Here is a 22,109-nt window from a genome sequence, read left to right as displayed (position 1 = left end):
AATGTAATGCCAGTCTCAGTTTTTGGAAAATATAGTAAAGTTTCCTGGAAGTTTGGCCGCATAATATCTTATAGCCTTCTTCTCCCTCTGGGAGAACCTGGCAAACTACCGAGTGTTTCCTGCCCACATGGGAGAGCCTCGCAAAGTCCCCATGGTGTATTAATATGCCAAAACCAGTAACAAGCTAGGTCTCATTGCCCTGACCCTCAAAGAGCCTCCAATGCAGCATCGTTGTTGGACGACTAGAGAGAGGCTTCTAGAATCTCAGGGCTAAGACAAATGGAGATGTTACTGAGATCGCTCAAGAAATTCAACGATCAACGGGAATCATCCTGATGACGATGATGATGATGATGAGGATGATGATAGTAAGGTAATTTCTACCACTCTCTCAGAGATATAGATCATTCCCCAAGATGATGAAGTGTCAGAAACTTCCCCCAAATAAATTGATGAAGCTAACAAGATAATAGACAAGATTATAATTTTTCAAAACGTGTAAAACAATAAAAATGTATGACTCAATAAGACGGACTGGAGTGATAGCACAGAGGGTAGGGCGTTTGCCTTGCATGTAGCCGACCTGGGTTTGATTCCTTCGTCTCTCTCGGAGAGCCCGGCAAGTTACTGAGAGTATCCTGCCCACACGACAGAGCCTGGCAAACTACCCGTGGCATATTCGATATGCCAAAAACAGTAACAACAAATCTCACAATGGAGACGTTACTGGTGCCTGCTCGAGCAAATCAATGAACAATGGGACTACAGTGCTACAGACTCAGTAAGACTGAATCACAAGTTTTTGTTCTCAAAAATGAGGAAAAGGGAGTCGGGCCCGTGTGCGGCTCCGGCCGGCCGGGTTTTCGGCCCGGGCGCCCATGCCCCTGCAGAGCCGGTGGATGTGGAACAAGCGGGAACCAGAGACAGCTTTAGGAATTGGGGTTCCAGCAAGTGCCTGCACCCATGTATGGAGACTGTGAATTAAGCCTTTGCCCCACGCCGGCTAACGGAGTAAATATGTAATTTCTGGCAGAATTTTCCCAGGACTTTATACAGAAATCCAAAACCGCGCGGACCGCGCGACTTAACATTTATAATTGTCATCAATGTGAAAGGGTTCCATTTGAACAGGTCAGACTTGGGGGGGAAACTCCAAATAATAACAGTAAGTTTTTGTTGAAATATTGAAGGTTCTTAATGTAACAGCCACCTCTGGACTATGAGCTAAGCAAAAGCCCCACGCTGGCCAACGTGGCGTGGAGTACACCATACTATGAGGCGCAGGAAGGGGGATGAGGGGGAAAAATTTAAAAAAAAAAAATGGAAAAGGAAAAAGAGAAAAAAAAGAGAGAGAGAGTTATGTCAACTATAGTGAGTTTGGTGTTGAATTATGGAATGTAATCAAGGTAAAGAAAAAATGAAGTGAAATTCATTAGTTATACAGTAGGGGGTAGGGGGTGGGGGGCGGGGGGTAAACTGGGGTTTCTGGTGGTGGAATTTGGGCACTGGTGAAGGGATGGGTGTTTGAATATTGTATAACTGACATATAAACCTGAGAACTTTGTGACTTTCCACATGGTGATTTAATAAAAATTTAAAAAAAAAAATGAGGAAAAGGTAAATAAAATTAATAATAATTAAACTCATCATGATTAACCAAACAAAATAAGCCATATTCTAAAAACAATACATTTAGTAACTGGTGTTTAGTTCCAAACTTCACCCATAATCTTTAAATAAACTGTAAAGACCTTAAAAGAAATGAAATCAGGTGAAGAAAACACAGAATTGGAACCGGGGCAGGAAACCTTTATCGTAATCTATAGATCAGAGCCTTCAGGCAGGAGACAAATGACCTGAACTCGAAGGGGCTACTCCGTCAGACAGAACGGACGCTATTCCAAGTATGTGGAGGTGAGCAGGGGCAAAGATTGTGTCTGAGAGAATGTGCCACGCAGAAGGGAAGAGCCTGCTGAGAAAATCAGACCAGAGAAATAGTACTTGGGGCAGATCACTTGCCTTGCATATGCTGGCCCTGGTTTGATCCCTAGCACCACATATGAACCCCAGGTGTAAGGACAAGTAAGCTACAGAAGCTCTAAGGCGGAAGTGCAGGAAGGAAATATCTCTTCAACTAACAGTTGCTAAAACTGGTTGCCACATGCAAAAATAATGAAATTAGATAAATACTTCACACCATACACTGGAGTTCATTCCAAGTGGATTAAAGAGCTTGATATTAAGTTGAACCCATAACATATACCAGGGAAAACAGGTAGAATTTTCCATGATACTGGCTTCAAACACATGTTCAGTGATTTAACTCTATTGGCAAACAAGCAAAAGGAAAAATAAGCAAGTACATCTAGCTAAAAAGTTTCTTCACTGGAAAAAAAAAAGGCAACAACTATGGCTAAAATAAAAAGAGACCTCAATGAATGGAAGAAAATATGTGTGTTTCATACATCTGACAAAGGCTAATATCCAAGACACAAAGCAATTAGAGAAATCAACAATAAAGCTATCCCATCAAAAAAATAGGAGATGCACTGAATAGACACTTCCTCGAAGACAGACTGGCATATGAAAAAGTGCCATTGTGACTGGTCATGAGGGAAATGCAGTTCAGAACAGTGAGATATCACCTCATAAGGGTTAGAATGTCCTAGATCAAGAAAATTCAGAAACAAACGGTATTGGCAGGAATATGGTGATAAGGACTCTCCATTCACTGTTGGTGGAAATGTTCTCTGATTTGGGCTCTTTAGAGGAAAACATTATGGCGACTTCTCAAAAAATTGAAGTAGAACTACCAAACGGTCCATTAATTCCACTCCTTGGTAGCTGTCCCAAGATCACAAAAGCACTCACTCAGAAACAGGTACACATAGATGCATTCACTGCAACATTATCTACACTAACCTCTCTACGTATACAACCCTGGTGCCCAAGAACAGTGAGTGGATAAAGAATCTGTGGTGTATATCACAATAGAGTATACTACTCAGCTCTAAGTAAAGATGAAATCTTGCATTGTGTAACAGAGTAGGGGTGTGTGTGCTAAGTCTAAGTCATAGTGAGAAGGACAAATGCAAGATCATCTCACTGATATGTGGCACATAAAGGAACCAATAAAAGAGAGAGGCAAAGTCTAATGAAATGAAATCAAACCCTTGGACTGTGACGAGAGAACTGAGGTTGCCGAGGGAGGGATGTTGAGGCAGAGAAGGATTAGGTAGATAAGATGGAACCCAAAGACATTGGGGAGGACTGTTTGTTGGCTCTTTGGTGGTGGGTGTGATGCAGCCATGTTGTATGCATGAAAAATACATATTATATTAACACTATAATAAACCATGTTGCTGTAGTGATAATAATAAATCAAGAGGTATGTATTGATATTGAGGAATTAATTTGAAATAATGAATTTGAATTCATTTGCAATAATCGCTCTCCTTAGCGATGCACCAGGTGTGTTTACATCTGGAACGAATCCTAAATTAATCCTTGAATTAATTCCCTTGTTTGGGAATTAGTATTACGAAAAGAATACAAGTGCTGTCAAGTGGGAGAAAGGAAAAATAGCTAAAAATGACAGGAGATAGGAGACCAGGGATAAAAATGGGAAGGGCTCATGTTTTCTTCTTTCCTAGCTAGGGATCCATCAAATGATAGACGGAGATTAAAATGATTATACCAGTCTCTAAGTGTTCCATATATTTTTTTACCTTGATATGATTGTTCAGGTTTCCCCTTCCCTTTGCTGAAGCTGCTGTGATGATCAGGTTGTACACACAATCAAGCTCATACACACTTGATTGTGTGATCAGATCACAGTGTTGTGGCACCAGAACAGGTGCCAACGTGGAATGATGCCAGGGTCAGCAGTAACAGCTCAGGGCCTGCAAGGTCACGGAGTGGTCCCGGCCTTGAAATGGTCATTGAAGACACAAGTAGTATTACTATCCCGCAGAACCTCTATTTAAAGTTTGCCAGGTCTTTTTCTTTCATCTCCACTCTTCATTTATAGTGAAAATTTATGCTTTTTATTGGAAAAAGTAGTGCTTGGGGAGTTGGTCCAGTTTGTAAAGGTCTGTCTGCATCTCTACAAAATCTCTAAAAAAGTGGATGTGAATAATGGTTATTTCTTGAGTGTGAAGTGTTTTAGTGATGAGAAATGGTTTTCATTGAAAGAAAGAGAAAGAAATGTGAGGGGAGAGAAAGAGAAGAATACATTTTCAAGAGAGAACATGTGGAGTGAATTTTTTTTTTCTTAGTAACTCAACATTAAAAAAAAAAAGAAATAATTGGGGCTGGAGCAATAGCACAGCAGCTAGGGCGTTTGCCTTGCACTCGGCCGACCTGGGTTCGATTCCCAGCTTCCCATATGGTCCCCTGAGCACTGCCAGGAGTAATTCCTGAGTTCAAAGCCAGGAGTAACCCCTGAACATCGCCAGGTGTGACCCAAAAAGCAAAAAAAAGAAAAAAAAGAATTCTAAATATAAATTGCTTATGAAAACAGTTCTGTGAATTTTCTTAAAAATCCAGAAAGATATGCCAAAAATAACTAATTGTGATGTGAATATTTGGACTTATTTTCTCCCGTAAGTTTTTTAGTTTAGAAAATTTAAGAATGAATTCCTTGAGGAATGTCTGTAAGAATAAGAGAGTGTGAGACCACATCTTTGAAGGCAGTAACCACCTGCAGGCATCTCTGGGGGAGACTTAGCAGGGCAGTGGTCTTTGAAACCCTTTCAGAACCGAATGAATGATTGTAGTCACCATAGGGTCTCAGGTGGACATAGCTTTTGGAGAATGGCTTAAGGATCAATTTTACTTCCACTAGAAGGAATAGGGCAAGAGAAGGCATAGTCCTATAAATGGATGGACATGGAGAGTATCGTGCTTAGTGAAATGAGACAGAAGGAAAGTCATAGGCATAGGATGACTGCATTAATTTGTGATATATATATATATATTAGAAGAATAATATCCATGTCATGGAAAACAGGCCATGGAAAACAGGGGTTAGGAGTACTGGTCAATGGTTAGAACTAACTACAAGTGTGGGGGGGTGGAGGGGCAGAGAGTAGAGAAGAGACCAGTACGACAATAATAGCTGGGAATGATCTCACTGGACAAGATCTGAGAGTTAAAAGTAGGTAAGGGATATTCTTTTTTTTTTTTAATTTATTTATTTTTAATTAGAGAATCACCGTGAGGGTACAGTTACAGATTTATACACTTTTGTGCTTATACTTCCCTCATACAAAGTTTGGAACCCATCCCTTCACCAGTGCCCATTCTCCACCACCCGTAAACCCAGTGTCCCTCCCACCCTCCCCAATCCCATCTCCCCCCCACCCCACCCTGCCACTGTGGCAAGGCATTCCCTTCTGTTTTCTCTCTCTAATTAGCTGTTGTGGTTTGCAATAAAGGTGTTGAGTGGCCGCTGTGCTCAGTCTCTAGCCCTCATTCAGCCCGCAACTCCCTTCCCCCACATGGCCTTCAACTACAATGTAGTTGGTGATCGCTTCTCTGAGTTGACCTTTCCCCGGAACGTGAGGCCAGCCTCGAAGCCATGGAGTCAACCTCCTGGTACTTATTTCTACAGTTCTTGAGTGTTAGTCTCCCACTCTGTTATTCTATATACCATAGATGAGTGCAATCTTTCTATGTCTGTCTCTCTCTTTCTGACTCATTTCACTCAGCATGAAACTTTTCATGCCCATCCACTTGACTACAAAATTCGGTAAGGGATATTCTTGAGGATCCTTCAGTATAAGATTGCAAACCACAAGGCCCAAATGGAGGGGAAGAAAGAGACAGAGACAGAGAGACAAATAGACAGAGAGACAGAGAGAGAGAAGCAGGCAGAAGGCTGCGGGGTGAGGTTGATGGGAAGGAAATGTACACTGATGGAGGGATGGGTGTTGGACCTCTACATGACTGAAATCCAATCATAAACAGCTTTGTAAGGGTCTGCCTCACAGTGATGCAATAAAATAGTTAAAAAAAGAAGAAAAGGCATAGTCAAAGGATAACAGGAAAACACTTTTTTAAAACAGTTGCCATGGATGTGTTACTTTTTGTTGTTGTTTTCTATTTTGGAGAAAGAGGAGGGGGGTTCAGCCACACCCAAGGTGTTCGGGGCTGTCCCTGGCTGTGCCCTCCCACCTCCCTCCCTGTGGGGCCCAGAGGGCCGTGGGTAGTGCAGGATGAGGGATACGAAACAATCACCTGACCCCTGATGCTCCCTCTCCCCAAAACTGCTCTTTAGAGCTCATCCACATTTTAATAGCTTTCTGCTGCAACATTTTTATAGCTTTGATTGAGATTTTTGTTGCCTGGGCACAAAGCGGACCATCCTGCAGCCCTGGGGGTTCTTCCGTGGCTGGACCAAGACTCAAGCATGAGGCGGGGGCTGGTTGGAGAGAGAAAGAAAACAGAAGGCTATTAATAATGTGTTTACTTCCTGTGCACACGTGGGAGGTGTACACCCAGAAAAACTGAGTAACTGACAGGCGTGGCTGTCGGAGCTTAAACATCCTTAGTGAAGACAAAGGCTGGGAGGTGGAGGGGACAGTCAGCCAAGGGCGGTACCGGGGAAGAAAGGCAGGGAAAACAAAGGGATGCTGAGCCGGATCCTGCCCTCTCCATAAAGAGGCCTGGGATTAGGTCCTGGCTGCAAAGGCAGGGAGACGCTTTGTTCCCCGAGAAGGGTTCTCTGGGGGCGAGAAGCCCTGAACCCCTGGCCCGGCAGGCACAGGTCCGGGTTCCATCCCTGCACTGGGGGACCTCCTAGTACTGCTGAGTTACACTCCTGCTGCCCCCGGGTAGCCATGGAGAGAACCCCCTGTCCCTGTAAACGGAGCCTGCTCTTCTCTTGTCCTTGTGCAGACCTTTCCCTAAAGCAACCAACTCCCAGCCTTCAAGGGTCCATCCCATAAAATCAAACTTTGGCCAAAGACATATTTGAGGCGGACAGATTTTTGCTTCCTCGCAGTTCATCCATCGTTAACAGACTCCCAAGTATCTCGGTGGTGAAAGCATGCCACTGTCTAATTTCTGAGTATTTTCATTCCTCCCCCCTAGCCCCACCCCCACTCCACACCCCGCTTCCCCCAGCCCCAGGTAGCCACTAGTCGACTTTCAATCTCTATGGATTTGCTTGCTCTGGGCATTTAATACACCCGGAGTCCTACAAATGTGCTCTTTTGTGAGTGGCTTCATTCACTCAGCACAATGTTTTTTTTAGTCGGCCAATCTTGTGTCAGTACTTCCTTTTTTCATGTCAACGAGCAGTCCTTTGTCAGGATAGACCACGGTTTTGTTTATCCATTCATCAGTGAATGGATGGCCTAGTTGTTTCTGCACATGGACAATGGTGAGTGAGTGTGTGTGTGTGTTTTCATTTTTTCCCCGAATCTATTTGAGTACCTCTGTTGGAAATGCCAGGTCAGATGGTAGCTTTGCTGAGATCAGGTTTCAACCCCCCTCTTCCTCTTTGTTCCCAGGCAGAAATGGTGCACAGTGCCTTCCAGGCCCAGCGCGCGTTCCTCCTGATGGCTTCACAGTACCAGCAACCCCAAGAGGTAAGGATGTGTCCTGACAGACAGCTGTCGACAGGACCCGCACGGTGAAAATGACAAAACCCAGAAGCAACCGGAACTGTTTACCACGAGGGACATCCCCTGAGTGAAATGTATAGCTTCCGTAGGTTCTGATTCTAGGTCCTGGTATGGGTCTTCCGCCTTCATCATCTCGTATAACCCAAATTCATACTGTACCATTGATATCACCAAGTTAGAGGTTTAATTCTGCATGCCCCCGTTATCCTCTTTTCTGACTTTTGAAACCATTTTGTGGTGAAGGAAGTATTTGCTGCTTATTTTTCATTCTTTTTGTATTTTTTTTTTTTGGTGCTCAAAAGCAAAGACTGTGCTTAGCTTTCATCCCCCTTAAGTTCTGTGTATGAGTTGGATTGGCTCCTGTTCCGTAAGTGGCAGAGATGGGTAAATTGCCGCTTCTCAAATGCGCCGTGGTAGGAAACACTTCCATGCGATTCTGATTCATTGCACCTGGAACATGGCCCGAGGTTCTGCTTTTTAACAAACTCCAAGGCAAGGCCTGTGCTGCTAAGTCTCATTCTCAAAACACCAAAATTGGAGGTGCAGGGGCGATTGCTCCAAAGGTCAGCGTACGTGCTTTGCATGTGGGAAACCAGAGTTTGATCCCTGACACGACCTGGCCCCTGAAACACTGCTATGAGTGACCTCAGGGTAAGAGCCAGGATGATCACTGGGTAAGGCCCCAAGACTATAAAAACAACCGTAGTTATAACAGTAGATCATCTTCATGAATTTTCTATAAGTATATAAGCACACTCCTATCTCGGCTAATAGGCATATGGTGTAACTCTTCTTCTGTTTAAGGTATTTAAAATCGCTCAGTTTTGTCTCTAGGTGCAACAGTATTATAAGCATAATGACTTTGATGAGATTTCACCTACCTAACATTATCATACAGACTCAAACCTTAATATGTAATAGACTAAAAATTATTATTGTGATGTCAGAGCAGCATGGTTGTTGCTGGGGGATCCTTCTCATTTCCCTTGTAAATTTGTCACTTTGTGCACCCCGTCTCTAAACTCTCTGACCCCTGACCTTTATCACTGACATTTTATCATGCACAAAACTCTATTCCCCTTATCAAGGGTTCATAATAGCAATGTTTAATCATGCTGGTTGAGTGATGAATGGAATTATTCACTTAAAAAGTATATCTAGGGGGCCGGAGCGATACTACAAGCTGGTTGGGTGCTTGCCTTGCATGCAACCATCCTGGGTTTGATCCCCGGCAACCCATATGGTCCCCTGAGCACTGCCATGTGTAATTCCTGAGCACAGAGCCAGGAATAACCCCTGGGTATTATCAGCTGTGACCCAAAAAGAAAAATGAAAAGGTTTATCCAGGGCCAGCACAACTTGTTAAATGGGGGGATGGGGGGTTGAGAGGGAGGTGTTTCATTGATTGGATAGTCTGCATTTGAAGTTTAGTAACAAATCCAATTTTAAAAAAAGATAATTGAATATTCATCAAAACAAAAAAAAATCTAAGGACTGGAGAGGGTAAACTCAACAACTGAGCACATAGTTAGCATGTGGGAGGACTAGGAGACGAGGATTGATACCCAGTGCCACAAGATCCCTCAACCACTGCTGGGAGTGACCCCAGAGAGCCGAGCTTAGAGCCACCACCAAGCCCTGACACCCCCCCCCAAAAAAAAAAAAAAAACCAGAAACGAACAAGAAAAATAAAAAATAAAAATAAAAACCCAAAAAAACAAGAACTTGAAAACTCACTTTGAACTGTTAAATCAAACTTGTGAATTTGAAAGAGTTGGACTGCGACTCCTGGTCAAAGTAGACTTTGACTCCCGGGAACTGGACCGCACGGGAACAGAAACTGAGGCCTGTGACTCTCCCTGGAACGGTGGTTCCCAGCCCTGCAGAGAGCAGCTGCCCAGAAAGTTTATTTAAACGCCCGTGCCTGGGGCTCCCGCCCAGAGGTGCTGCCTTCCTTGCTCTGAAGCACGCCCTCGCCCCTGGGGTTTACGGCCCCTCAGGGGACTGGAACTTGCAGCCAGAGCTGCCAGGAGGCCCCCTGGCCCCCGCGGATGCCTCACTTCCTCCCGTGGAATGCGGAGTTCGCACCCAGCCAGCGGCAGTTCTGCAGGAACGGGAAGACTCCGTGTTCTGCTCTGGGTACACGTTCTCCTTCGCCCTCTCACTCCCTGCGTGTTTGCCCCCCTTTGCAAATGGGAACAGCCTAAGAAGTGACCCCGCGGTGCACCATGAACCCAGCCTCGCTTCACTCCTTGTGCTTGGAGTGGGAGGCGTGCTGCCTTCAATGAATCATTGAGAAATGCGGGAGGGAGGGGAGCTAACGGCTCTCCGGGAAGCACCCAGCCCGCTCCTCTCTCTTGGCCTTGCCTATAATTCTCTGACCGGGCTGAGAGCTAGAAAGGGGAGGGGCCCTAGGTGCATGCCTTCCATGCACACACGCCCCCATTTGATCTCTGGCACCACGCAGTGTCTTGGGCAACACCAGGTACAGCCCTGGGAGTTCTGGAGGCCACCAAGCACCATTGGAAGCCCCTGGGCACTGCCCCGATGGCCCTGTCATCTCCGCACTGGCGGGCCTGAGCAGTGCCTTCCCCTGGAGCTGTTTCATTGCCCCTCTGGCCTTATTGGCTTAGAATTGCTGGGAGGGGCCTGAATTTCCTGAGCACCAGTAGTCACTCTCTGAGTGATGAAGACATGAATGAGAGAACAAATGGACCATCCGTGGACATACCAGGACCGTGGTGTCCCCAATTAAGGCACGGCCGTGGGTAGCGTGTGGCTCGTCATGTAGCTGTGTGGGTGTTTTTTTTTTTTTCTTTCTGGGTCAGCGATGCACAGGGTTACTTCTGGCTTTTCACTCAGGAAATTTCTCCTGGTGTTACTAGGGGGGCCATACGGGATGCTGGGAATTGAACCTGGGTCGGCCACATGCAAGGCAAACGCCCTACCTGCTGTGCTATTGCTCCAGTCCCCTTGTGTGGATTTTTGAGGGAGCTCTCCTCCTTCCTTCTCACTCAAATGAATTCTTGATAAAAGGGGAGGCTGGGGTGGGCTCCACAGACCCCTGATCTGGAAGAGAATGTTCAGAGATGGATGGTCTTGCGGTTCTCATGTCCTGAGAGTCGTGCGTCCCAGGACCGCCTGCTAATAAAGCCAGTTTTTGATGCCTGTCTCCCGGGTGGCCCTGTGTTATCGCCCTCCTATTTCCACTCAACAGAAAAGCACATTTCACAGGTCCCCCAAATTTCTTCTGCTGCTCATTCCTGACAATGAAATCAGATGATCTACGCAGGAAGTGAACATGGACTGGTGCACAGAGGGAAAATTAGCACGAAGTTTCGAACTTCAGGGATGACAACTTTTGGTCACTGACTGCCCTGTGAGTTTGATGGCGCTGGAAAGTCTGGGGGGTTTTGTTACTCCAGAAGGGTGGGGTTTTTCCACTCACTCTCTCCTCTCCTGTCTTTACTTGAACCTCAACTTAGGAAGGAAGCAGTGCCTTCCCAGGCCTAGAGCAGGAATCCAAAGCTGATTCTTTGTAACTCATCATGTTTAGAGTCTGAAAAATGAGTAGGGGGAGCAAGGGGGAGACTCCCACCGACCCTGCCTCACCCCCGCACAACACTCAGCTCCAAGGCACGCCCCCAATAAGGGGTCCTCATGCACAGAGAAATCAAACACTAGGCAGGAAGGTCTAATAGCATTAGAACGCCCATTTAATATTTAAGTGATTTTTATTTATTTAGCACTGTAGCACTGTCATTCCATTGTTCATTGATTTGCTCGAGCGGGCACCAGTAACGTCTCCATTGTGAAACTTGTTGTTTCTGTTTTTGGCATATCGAATACGCCACAGGTAGCTTGCCAGGCTCTGCCATTCGGGCGGGATACTCTCGGTAGCTTGCCGGGCTCTCCGAGAGGGGCGGAGAAATCAAACCCAGGTCGGCTGCGTGCAAGGCAAACGCCCTACCCGCTGTGCTATGGCTCCACCCCTTATTTATTTATATAACTTCAATATATATTCGATATATATTTAACTTCAATAAGTGAAAATTACTAACGGCCATAAAGTAGCAGAGATTGGGGCCTCGGGGCCACTCCCAAGTGGTGCCCAGAGGCTGACCCTGGCTCTGTACTCAGGATTGATCCCTGGCGGTGCCGGAGGTTGAACCAGACTCAGGGGGTTGCAAGGTGAATGCCTTCCCCCCTCTACTATCTCTCTGGTCCCAATACTCGAGATGTTTATAAACCGTTGTCTTATGAGGCTGAGCAAGGGAAGGAAGTTTAGACTTGTGCTGCCTGCGTTTGATTGTTCATGTGACCAGGTCATGGGGCTTATAACTGTTCCTTAACTCCCCACCCAGCGTCCTTCACAGACTACCCATTTGCTCAGCTAATCAACCCCTGTCTCCTAAATTTGAGAATCTTTCCTTCCCAAATGACTTCCGGCAAGTTAATCTGGTGAAATAAAAATCCTCAAATCATTTTCTCTGAGTCACTGTTTTTTATATATATCTTTTTTTCCCCAGCCACAGAAAAGATCATAGAGTTGTTTGCTTGTTTATTTGTTTGTTTGTTTGTTTTTGCCATACCCAGAGCTGCTCAGGGCCTACTCCTGGCTCTGCGCTCAGGGGTCACTTCTGGCGGTGCTCAGGGACCATATGGGATGCTGGAGATCAGACCCCGGGTTGGCCTCGTGCAGGACTATTGCTCCGGGGTTTATAGTTATTTGACAGTTTTTTTGTTTTGTTTTGTTTTGTTTTTAGTTCTGGAGAGTAGGATACAAAAATCCAAGTGTCTGGAGGGCTGGTTTCCTTCCAGTCCTGTCTCCTTGACTTGGGCATGGCAGCTTTCCCTGTGCATCCTCACAGATTTTTCCTTCTGCACCCCTGGAATCTCTTACCCATCTCATAGTGCTGCTCGTCAGATCAAAGCCGTCTTCACCACGTCAGCTTGGCCCGTGAGCCACCTGAGGAAGACAGTTAAACTCTCCATCTGCATCTCCTTCTCTTTAAAATAGGAATAAGAGTTTCCACCTCATAGAAGATGAAATGAGAAAAATTATACAAGCATGAGCAGAAGAGTTTACTTCTCAGAGTAGGTCAAGCAGTTCAGGAAAAAAAAAATAAAAATAAAAATGAAAAAAACCCTGAAGGCTTAATGTAGTTTTCTTGCTCAGAAAAGGTCAGCGGTGCAGGGTTGGGCTCATGGTCTTCTCTGGGGGTCAGTCAGCAACTGGGAGAATTCGATTTCGTGGTCTCTGTCCTCTGAGTCCTTGGCCACCAACTGGAAAAGAGAATGCAGGATTGTGTCTAGAAAAATTCTAGGAACTAGGCCTGGAAGTGCGAGTCTGTGTAATTCATTCTCGTGGCCATTTTTCTAGCTGTGAAGGAGGCTGAGAAATTCCATCAACCTATAGACCCAGAAGGCAGAGTTCACAGGTTTTCTGAGCAGCTAAACATCTGCCAGAATAGAAACCTGCCTGGGCTCAGGTGAGGTCTGTCATAGTGGACATACTTCGCCTTGAGAATCTTTTTTGGATTCTCAGGTTAATCCCCCATAATCATGCAGAAAGAAAAAAAAAAAGAAAAGAAAATTTTTTTAATTGAATTACTGTGAGATAGACCCTTACAAAGCTGTTCATAATTAGGTTTCAGTCATACAGTGTTCCAACATCCATCCCTCCACCAGTGAACATTCCCCAGCCTCAGTTTCCCCAGTTTCCCTCCCACCACCCCACCCCCAGCCTGCCTCTATGGCAGGCACTTCTTTCTCTGTGTCTCTCTGTCTCTGTCTGTCTCTCTCCTCTCTGTCTGTCTCTTTCTCTCACTCTCTCTCTCCTTCTCTCTCTCCCTCCCTTTCTCCCTCTCTCTCTCCTCTCTCTCGCTTTTGCTCTCTCGCTCTTGCTCTCTCTCCCCCCCCTCTCCCTCTCTCTCTCTCTCTCTCTTCCCCCCCCCCTTTTGGGCATCGTGGTTTGCAATACAGATACTGAAACATTATCATGTATATCCCTTTACCTACTTTCAACACTCAGTTCTTGTCCAGTGTGATCATTTCCAATTATTATTGTCATACTAGGTCCCTTCTCTGTCTTCCCACCATCCACCCCTCAAACCACTTGTGGTGGATTCCAACCACTGACCAGTCCTAGATCTTGTTTTCCCTGGCCTTGGAAGAAGAGAACCTTAAACTTTTAACAGCTGAATGTGTTTTCATTTTCGGTATGTGGAGAAATATAAAAATAGTCACCTGTATATACATAGCTCCAAGTTGCTTTTAATTGGGGTGAGTTTATGAGTTTTGCCTCTGTAATGTTTTACCATAAATATAAAGTGCCAAAGAATTGTCCGGTATTTTTAAATGCCAGAAGAAAGAGCCTTGTGACTTTGATCTCACAGCCTGCCTTGGGTAAATGAAGTAGTGCTAATGGCAGGTCTGGAAATTGTAAAGGAGAAAGTAAGTGGGTGTCTGCATCCAAACTTCCAAGTGGTCCCCCGGTGCCTGCCCAGAATATGTCATAGCTTTGTTCAGGCCGGCTGGCTGGACCTTCTTGAAAGATTTGGCCAGGTTGGGTGGCCCTGAACTCTGTTGTTAGGGGGCATACGATAGATAACATAATGCGGTAAGTAATTCTTGGCCCTCGCATAAAATGAAGTGTGTGCTTTCAAATATTGATGCAAAGCTTTTTTTTTCTTAGTAGAAAGGCATCAGGAAATCACTATTTTGAGTCCTGACTTGTTAATCACGTATGCCAAGCAAGACTTTTTTAAATGGATTTTTAAATACTATAATTCCACATTTATGTTGAAAATGAAAAAGAGATAAACCTACAGGAGAAAGTGTTCATCCTGTTAGGTCTTCATTTACATAATTGAGTGGCATTTCCTAGGGACCTGGTGATAATTTCAGGAAGGAATTCACACTTCAGAATCGAACCAGTAGCTCCCTTTATGGCCTGTTCCAAATTAACTCCATATTCTCACTTCATGAATATGCATGTTCCGCTTCTTCCTGATATTGCTAAATGGATTGGTTCTCTTCATTACAAGCTCAAAAGCACCCGAAGGCAATCCAGGCTTTTAATTTCTAGAGTCGGGCACAGGCTTGAGCTTGGCTGAAATATCTTCTCAAATACAGTCTCTGAAGAGCTAGAAGAACTGATTTGGGCTGGGTTTAAATTCTCTCTCTCTTTTTTTTTTTTTTTTGTATTGACTTATCATTGGTTTCCAGTGTCACAGCATGTCTAGGGATGATGTTCCCAACCTCTTTTATGTGTGCCGTATCTCCACGCACTCTGAGTGCTGTTTTGCCATTTGTAAGCTCACAGAGGAGCCATCCAAGCTAGAAGTGGAAAAAGAGAGGCAAAAAGAAGGCTTTATTTTTTTTTTTTTTTTGGCCTGCACCCTGATGAGCGTGTGGAAAGCTGGTTCCAGCTAGGGGTGGGTTCTGGAGAATGAAGCACCAGAGAAGGGGAAGGGACTCATGTGGTTGCCTCAGGAAGGCTTGAGCTGACAGCCTGAAGCCGCCCAGTTAGGGTTGAATCCCCACAGGAGAGCTAATCGTGCCTTTATCAGGATGCAGGGGGGGGGGGGGGTCATGAGAGAGCAGAGTCATTCTGCCATTCTTCTACCCAGACTGTTTGCTTTAGCAGCAGAAAGCTGTGAATGAGTCTGGAAGCAGGGACAGGGACCACGAGTTTCGAGCTTTGCAGGAATTCAGAAACCTGGGCCTGTGGAGGCAGGATGGATTTGCTAAGGTCCTGCCCTGTTAGACATCACTCCGAGTGACTTTTGTTTTAATCTGATAAAGCACATTAGCTCATCTCTCTTTGTGTAAGACACGCATTAGATAATGAATGACTGCCCAGAGGAAGTAGGGTGGTTATCATACACAAGGGATTTGGGAGATTATTTGAGGGGAAAAGGTTAATAAAGGAGGATAAGATCCTTTGCTTTATCAACTATTTTATACTGCGTTTGTTACCATTCCAGACTGCCTGGGTTGCAGATTCTACATAAAGAGCTCTGTATCTGACTAAGAGATTTTTCATTCTGTTGAGTTCAGCTTTGGGCTCCCTTTGTATTTTTAATAAAACAATTATCTTCATTTATCAAGTTCCACCGGGAAGCTAAATGTTTGCTTACTAACCACCATAAATCTGATATTCAAAAAAAAAGAAGAAGAAGAAGAAAGAAAAAAAACTTCTGGAAGGGTTGCAAGTTTTTCTTTTACAGTCTGAATTAAAAATTGGTTTTATAAGAGGTCACTGAGTCATTCAACAAATCTTTTGTTCAAAGCCAAACATATTTTAGCCTTTGGTTTGGACTTGCTACTTGTTCCTGGTTTCTGCAGCCTCCCCTGGCATCCTCTCGGTAGGACATAGCTCCCAGCGTCTGTACAAAGCTGTAGATGCGAAAATAGCAGACGGGAGAAGGTAATTCCAACTGGCATTCCAGTCTGGATGTGCTCTCATAAATTACTTAGCAGAGGGCATAGTGTGTTACTTTTTATGGTCATGTTCTATATTTGTATGTGCTGGAGGACGGATCACATGACCAAACCATCATTTGATATTAGTGTTTATAGGCACTGACCTGAAGGACTGGACGGCAGCGCCTCTGGGCAGTGCCTTGGATGTGTATATTCGGCTCCTAATTGAAAATGCAGGCACTTCCCAAAATACCGCAATCATAAATAATCCCCGATACATCTTCTGTCGTTGTTTTAAGGAGAAGACAAAGTGCCGTGCGCGCTAACGCACTGAGGAGCGACACGCTGCCAGGGTTTTCAAAACACAAATTTTTAAATATCAACAAGTCAACATGGGCCGAGAACCTCGAGTTCAGAATCTGTACCTTCTCCTTCCTCTCCTTAGCGCGCCCAGCAGGCTTTCCTTATGTTTCATTTTGTGGTGCTGGGACTTGAACCCGGGGCCTCACACACACACACAGGCCAGATGTGTACTTTACTGCTGAGTCACATCTCTCAGCCCGCCCCGCCCCCTACCTTGTGTTTGTTTTGTATCAGGTGGCACGCTGGGGATCCGAGGGAGCTACCAGGGCAGGAATTGAACCCAGGTCTCCAACAGGCCAAACATGTGCTCTACCCTTTGGACCTCACCCCCAGCTCTGGCAGTTTAAGGAGGAACATCTCCCACGAATCAGATCAAGAGAAGAAAACTCATATAAGCCTTTCACTTTTGCCCACTGCCTTCCATCGAATCCTCCGTGGCCGTGAAGATAGAAGTATGTACGGTCACACACCTAGAGAACAGTCTGCTTTTCTCTAGTGATCCCTTTTTTTTTTCTCTTTGGGTCACACCTGGTGATGCTCAGGGGTTACTCCTGGCTCTGCACTCAGGAATTACTCCTGGCGGTGCTCGGGGGACCATATGGGATGCTGGGAATCGAACCCGGGTCAGCCGCGTGCAAGGCAAATGCCCTACCCACTGTGCTATCGCTCCAGCCCCTGGTGATTCCTTCTTTTCATTAACTAAACAGGCAGGGATGTGGGGTGGGGTATGGGGATGTTCTTGTCAGCTTCGGGTGGCTTAGCTGTTGCTGCTGCTTCAAATCCTGGTGACTCTCTCCTTTCACCTTGCACGTTCCAGCCTTCCTTCACTGCCTCAACCCCATTACTTTATTTCTCAGAGACTTTTTTGTGGATTTTTTTTTTTTTTGGCAGGGGGCATACCCGGCAATGCTTAGGGGTCACTCCTGGGTCTGCACTCAGGAACTACTCTTACTCCTGGCAGTGCTCAAGGGGCCATATGGGATGCTGGGGATCGAACCCAGCCCAGCCATGTGCATGGCAAACGCCTTGCTATTGCTCCAGCCACAAGCTTTGTTTTGGGTTTTGTTTGTTTGGGGGTTTTGGGTTTTTTTCTAGCCAATCATTTATTGGTCGAATGTCCACTCAGTAGCAGTGGTAGCATCTGACACTTGTAACATCATTGGTCTGAGATCCTTTGCAAAAACTTTGGGAAAAACAGGGCCGGGGTGAGGTTTCTTGTCCTAAGTTATGTGCTTCTGGGTTTTACACTTTTCTCAGCATTTCCCAGCCTCCTGCGCACCCCCCCACCTGCCATGAGTGTCATTCAAACTTTCCTCCCCACGCTCCTCTCTGAAGAAAAATGTGTGCGTTTGCCCCCTGTGGGTCTCATTAGAGCTTTGCCACTCCTCAGCACCTATATAGTAATTTCTGTCAGAACAAAAGTAACTTGTTTATGTGCTATTTTAGAAACACGTCGCAGTTATTTTTTGGTGCATATTTTCCATCTCCTCAACATGATCCTAGGAACTTCAGGGTTCTTTGTAAGAGTTGGTTGGTTCTGCTTTGTGTGCTGTGACCTTGACTCTTTATTTTTTTTTTTCCTTTTCCTTTCCCTCGGTGGATGTTGTTGGGATAAACGGGGAAGGCACACAGGCTGTGCCGTGGCACTCACTGGGGCTCACACTGTCATCTGGTGCTCGAACTCCCCTGGTTGCATTGTGACTAGAGATTGTGGGTGGTTCTGGGGGTCCCAGGGAGCAGAGCCGCCCGACACAAATAGCAGAGGCGCAAGCCTTGTGCCTGGCCCGTCTGCAACACCAGGGACAGACTCAAAGTTTCATGTGTGCAAAGAGGGCTTTTGAGCCATGGAGCAATCTGCCAGCTACTCTGTGTGTGTGTGTGTGTGTGTGTGTGTGTGTGTGTGTGTGTGTGTGTGTGTGTGTGTGTGTGTTTCGGGAGGAAGCACCTTCCAAGCAGAGCTTAGGGGATCCAGGGGTCACTCCTGGAGATACTCAGCCAACCAGGCTGGAAACAGTTCAATGGTCAAGCCTAGTGCTAATGCTTCTCAGGTTCTACAATGCCAGAGACCACCTGGGCCAACTCAGTAACACTCAGGGCCTCCAGGACTACAGCTGGTGATGGGGGGGAGGGGGAAACAAGGGATATGTGGTGCTGAATATGGCCCTAGTACCTATAGTATCCCTCTGCCCGCAACCTGTTAACTAGAGTTTGTCTGAGTCAAGTTAGATAAGAAGAGAGGCATGGCCTCCAGATCACCGTGTTTCATGGAGCAGTGGCTAAAGAAGCCACATTCTATATCCACGGTGGGTGCGACTTAGCTATGAGAAGAGATAACATCATAACATCATAAGAGGTAACATTGTAGCAGGATAACTTGCTGCAGCGTGGAGGGAGCTGGAGTGGAGTGTATCAGAGGAGAGAACAGATGCGGAATGATCTCTCATCTGTGGGATATAAAGAAACATAGCAAAAAAAAAAAGCAAGAGAATAACAAACGGTCACAGACAACAGTTGAATTTGATAACGGGTCTTTAGAACTGCGCTGACCATGCCAGGGTTAGCTCACTCCTGGGGTGGGGCGGGAACCTCTGGTAGAGGGTGTGTGGTGTTCAAGTGTTGTATGCACGATAGCCTGTTAATGGTATTAGGAAACACTGTTTACATTTTAGAAATAAAAACTTGGAGGCCCAGAAAGGCAGTACACGGGTTCATTCACTTATTTTGTTCACAGCCGACCTGAGTTTGATCCCTGGCACCATGTCTGGGCTCCTGAGCATTTCCAGGAGTGAGCCTTGAGCACAGAGTCAGGAGTAATCCCTGAGTACTGCCAGGCAGAACCCAAAGCAAACCCCAAAGTAAAATTAAATTTAAAAAAATAAAACTGGGAGAATGAATTCTCTTAGTGAAGAAGGAAATGTGTCACTTTTATTTAGTGATATGGTTATTTGTTCCCCCACCCCCTGGGGAAAAAAAAGAAAGAACCCAAACCTTGATATTTAGAGGTGTCAGTGGCTTAGATTGAGGTGTCAGTTGAGGGGATGAGTGATAGAATGTAAGTCAAGGGTCAGCCGTACCAAATGAGCCCTGAAAAAAAAAAACTATTCCTTCTGCAGGTTTGGAAACGAGAAGATTAGAGGCTTAGTGAGGGGTCTGATGGGAGCAAGGCGTTTTATTTCAAAGACGCCGTTTCTCGTGTGTGCCTCTATGAAACAGTGCAGAGTGAGTCTCTGAGGCTACTGCAGGATGACTTTGCTTGTGGATGCGTGCGCTCCTGAGAGAGATGGTCTCCGCCAGACTCGGGTGACAGATGTCGGTCTGGCACTCAGCGATCATAGAGTATAACTCTGGGAAGGGGGTTCGGATGTAGTTCACAGGAGTTGGGCAGTCCAGCTGGCCTCGGACCCTACAAGCTGCTGGAAACGGTTCCAATTAGATGGATTCTTCCCTGTGCAGAGTTTTATGTAAATTGCGGGAAAGCGGTTGTCTCTTGGCTGTGAAATCATTGTGAGTGTCCAGTGGCAACCCCTGAAGCTGGCAATTACGCACTGAGACCCCCAGAAAGGGCAACACACAACTTCCGGCTCTCTCCCGCCGCCCTCCAGATGGAGTCTCTGTATGGAGTAATGGGCAGCCCGCCCCACAAATTGGATTAAGATGATTCAGAGCACAGGAGTGCCTTCATTTTCTTCAGCTGATTATCCCGGAGTCGATGGTGTGCAGGATTCCTCTTGGAAAGTCATAAATTAGATTGTGTTCTCCCATAGGATAGAGGACATCAAATGTCGTATTTTACAACATGACAGTAAATACAGCTCAGACCGGACAAACGACATTATTAAAACTAAAACACAGCTAAAACATTATAATGGTATATGTGTCCTGCAAGGGGATTTTTAATATGTGCTTCATTTTGTAATTGAGTTTCTATTGAACTTCCGCAGCATCTTCGGAAAGTCCATGTCTTATGTCTGGGGTTATTTTTTGTTTGTTTCGTTGGTGCTGGGGACCAGATCCAAACTTCACGCCTGTGAGGCAGGTGCTTTACCCCTGGTTCGCATCCTCAGCCTAGAAGACCATGTTCTTAACTCACCTACGTGAAACCGATGGTTGTTGCCATGAGTATGATCCGCAATGATTTAACTTGACTGTTCAGAATTCAAGACTGGAGCGATAGCATAGCGGGTAGGGCGTTTGCCTTGCACGCGGCCGACCTGGGTTCAATTCCTCCGTCCCTCTCGGAGAGCCCAGCAAGCTACTAAGAGTATCCCACCCGAACAGCAGAGCCTGGCAAGCTACCCATGGCGTACTCAATATGCCAAAAACAGTAACAAGTCTCACAATGGAGACGTTACTGGTGCCCGCTCGAGTACATCGATGAACAACAGGACTACAGTGCTACAGTCAGTAATACAGTTCAGAATTCGAGGGGCAGGAGAGATAGTACAGGAGTTAAGGCACGAGTCTTGTATATAGCAACCCCAGATTGAATCCCAACACCCCATATGATCCCCTGAGCACAAGGGGTGAGCCCTGTGGACAGAGCCAAAGTAAGCCCTGAACTCTGCTGGGCTTATTCAAAAACCAAAACACAAAAAAAGGGAGGGATCTTTTGGAGAGATGAACTGGATCTTGAAAAAGTCTTTGTCAAGGTTATGGCATTAAAGATCATGCCATAACCATGCCAGCCAGAGCCGGCACCAGGCTGTTTCATCCAGGCAACCCAGAGGGGGTTGGGGGAGGCCCCTCCCCGACCCAGCTGAGGAGCCCTCCCTGGCAGCCAAAAACCTCTAGAACTTACCCTCTGCCAGGCTCACGGCTGCTGTCCCCTCGCCTGGAGAGGTCTCACCCATGGAGTCAGTCTATTCCTGGATATCTCCTACTTTACCCCACTGATAGACCAAGAGTAGCACGCCACATTTGATGGGGTTTAAAGTAGAAGGCAGCCAATCTTGGCAGGAAATATATTTATACAGATAGAATATGTTACTAATCCCTTATAGAAGGGCTTAATGGGTGAAATACAACAATCTTCATACACTTTCCTCTAAGAAACCTTCTCTGTCTCATTTTTAGTGGATTATTCATAACAAGCAATACAAAATAAATTTTTTCGGTTCTGCTTTGGGGGCAGGGCTTGGGGTTCTGGATGAACATAATATGGTGGTGGGAAAGTGTAACGGTGGTGGGATTAGTGTTCAAATGTTAAATGTAATCAAATATTGTCAACAACTTTATAAAAATAAATTTTTAAAAAAAGAAGAAAATCTCTGTGGGGAAGTGACAACTCTGGCCTTTTCTTTTCACACTTGGCAGCCTTTCACTGACCTGGCAGAGGCGTTCAGCATCAGGGGCTAAAGAGATGATACAGAAGGTAGGGTGCTTGCCTGGCATAAGACCAAACAAGGATCAATCCCTGGCGTTTCTTATGGTCCCCCAAGCCCTGCCATGAGTGATTCCTGAGTACAGGAAGCAACCTCTGAGACTGCCAGGTGTGGCCCAAAACCCAAATAAAGAAAAAAAAGTATTATTCTGATAATCGCAAAAAATGATAACTGATTTTTAATGATAAAAATAATAAGTGTGATAACACACACACACACACAAATCAGCAGACAGAGATCTTACCAAGAAGTACATTTGGGATCAGACCAGCAGGCAACTTGACTTAGTTCTTCCTCTGCCAAG

At 45.6% G+C, this 22,109-nt stretch overlaps 1 protein-coding gene across 2 annotated transcripts in view; it reads left to right on the top strand.

Moving 5' to 3' along the window:
- The window catches only part of CAP2 (cyclase associated actin cytoskeleton regulatory protein 2), a 165,103-nt gene that overhangs the window by 58,053 nt on the left and 84,941 nt on the right, over nt 1–22,109 (top strand). For both annotated transcript variants that reach the window (XM_055125639.1, XM_055125638.1), the window contains exon 4: nt 7,518–7,595. In XM_055125639.1, coding sequence (XP_054981614.1) covers nt 7,518–7,595 — 78 coding nt within the window. The remainder of the gene's footprint in view (nt 1–7,517; nt 7,596–22,109) is intronic.

Source organism: Sorex araneus, chromosome 2, assembly GCF_027595985.1.
Source record: "Sorex araneus isolate mSorAra2 chromosome 2, mSorAra2.pri, whole genome shotgun sequence".
NCBI lineage: Eukaryota > Metazoa > Chordata > Mammalia > Eulipotyphla > Soricidae > Sorex > Sorex araneus.
The sequence above is the reverse complement of the archived record's forward strand: the minus strand, read 5'-3'. Positions and strand labels throughout refer to the sequence as shown.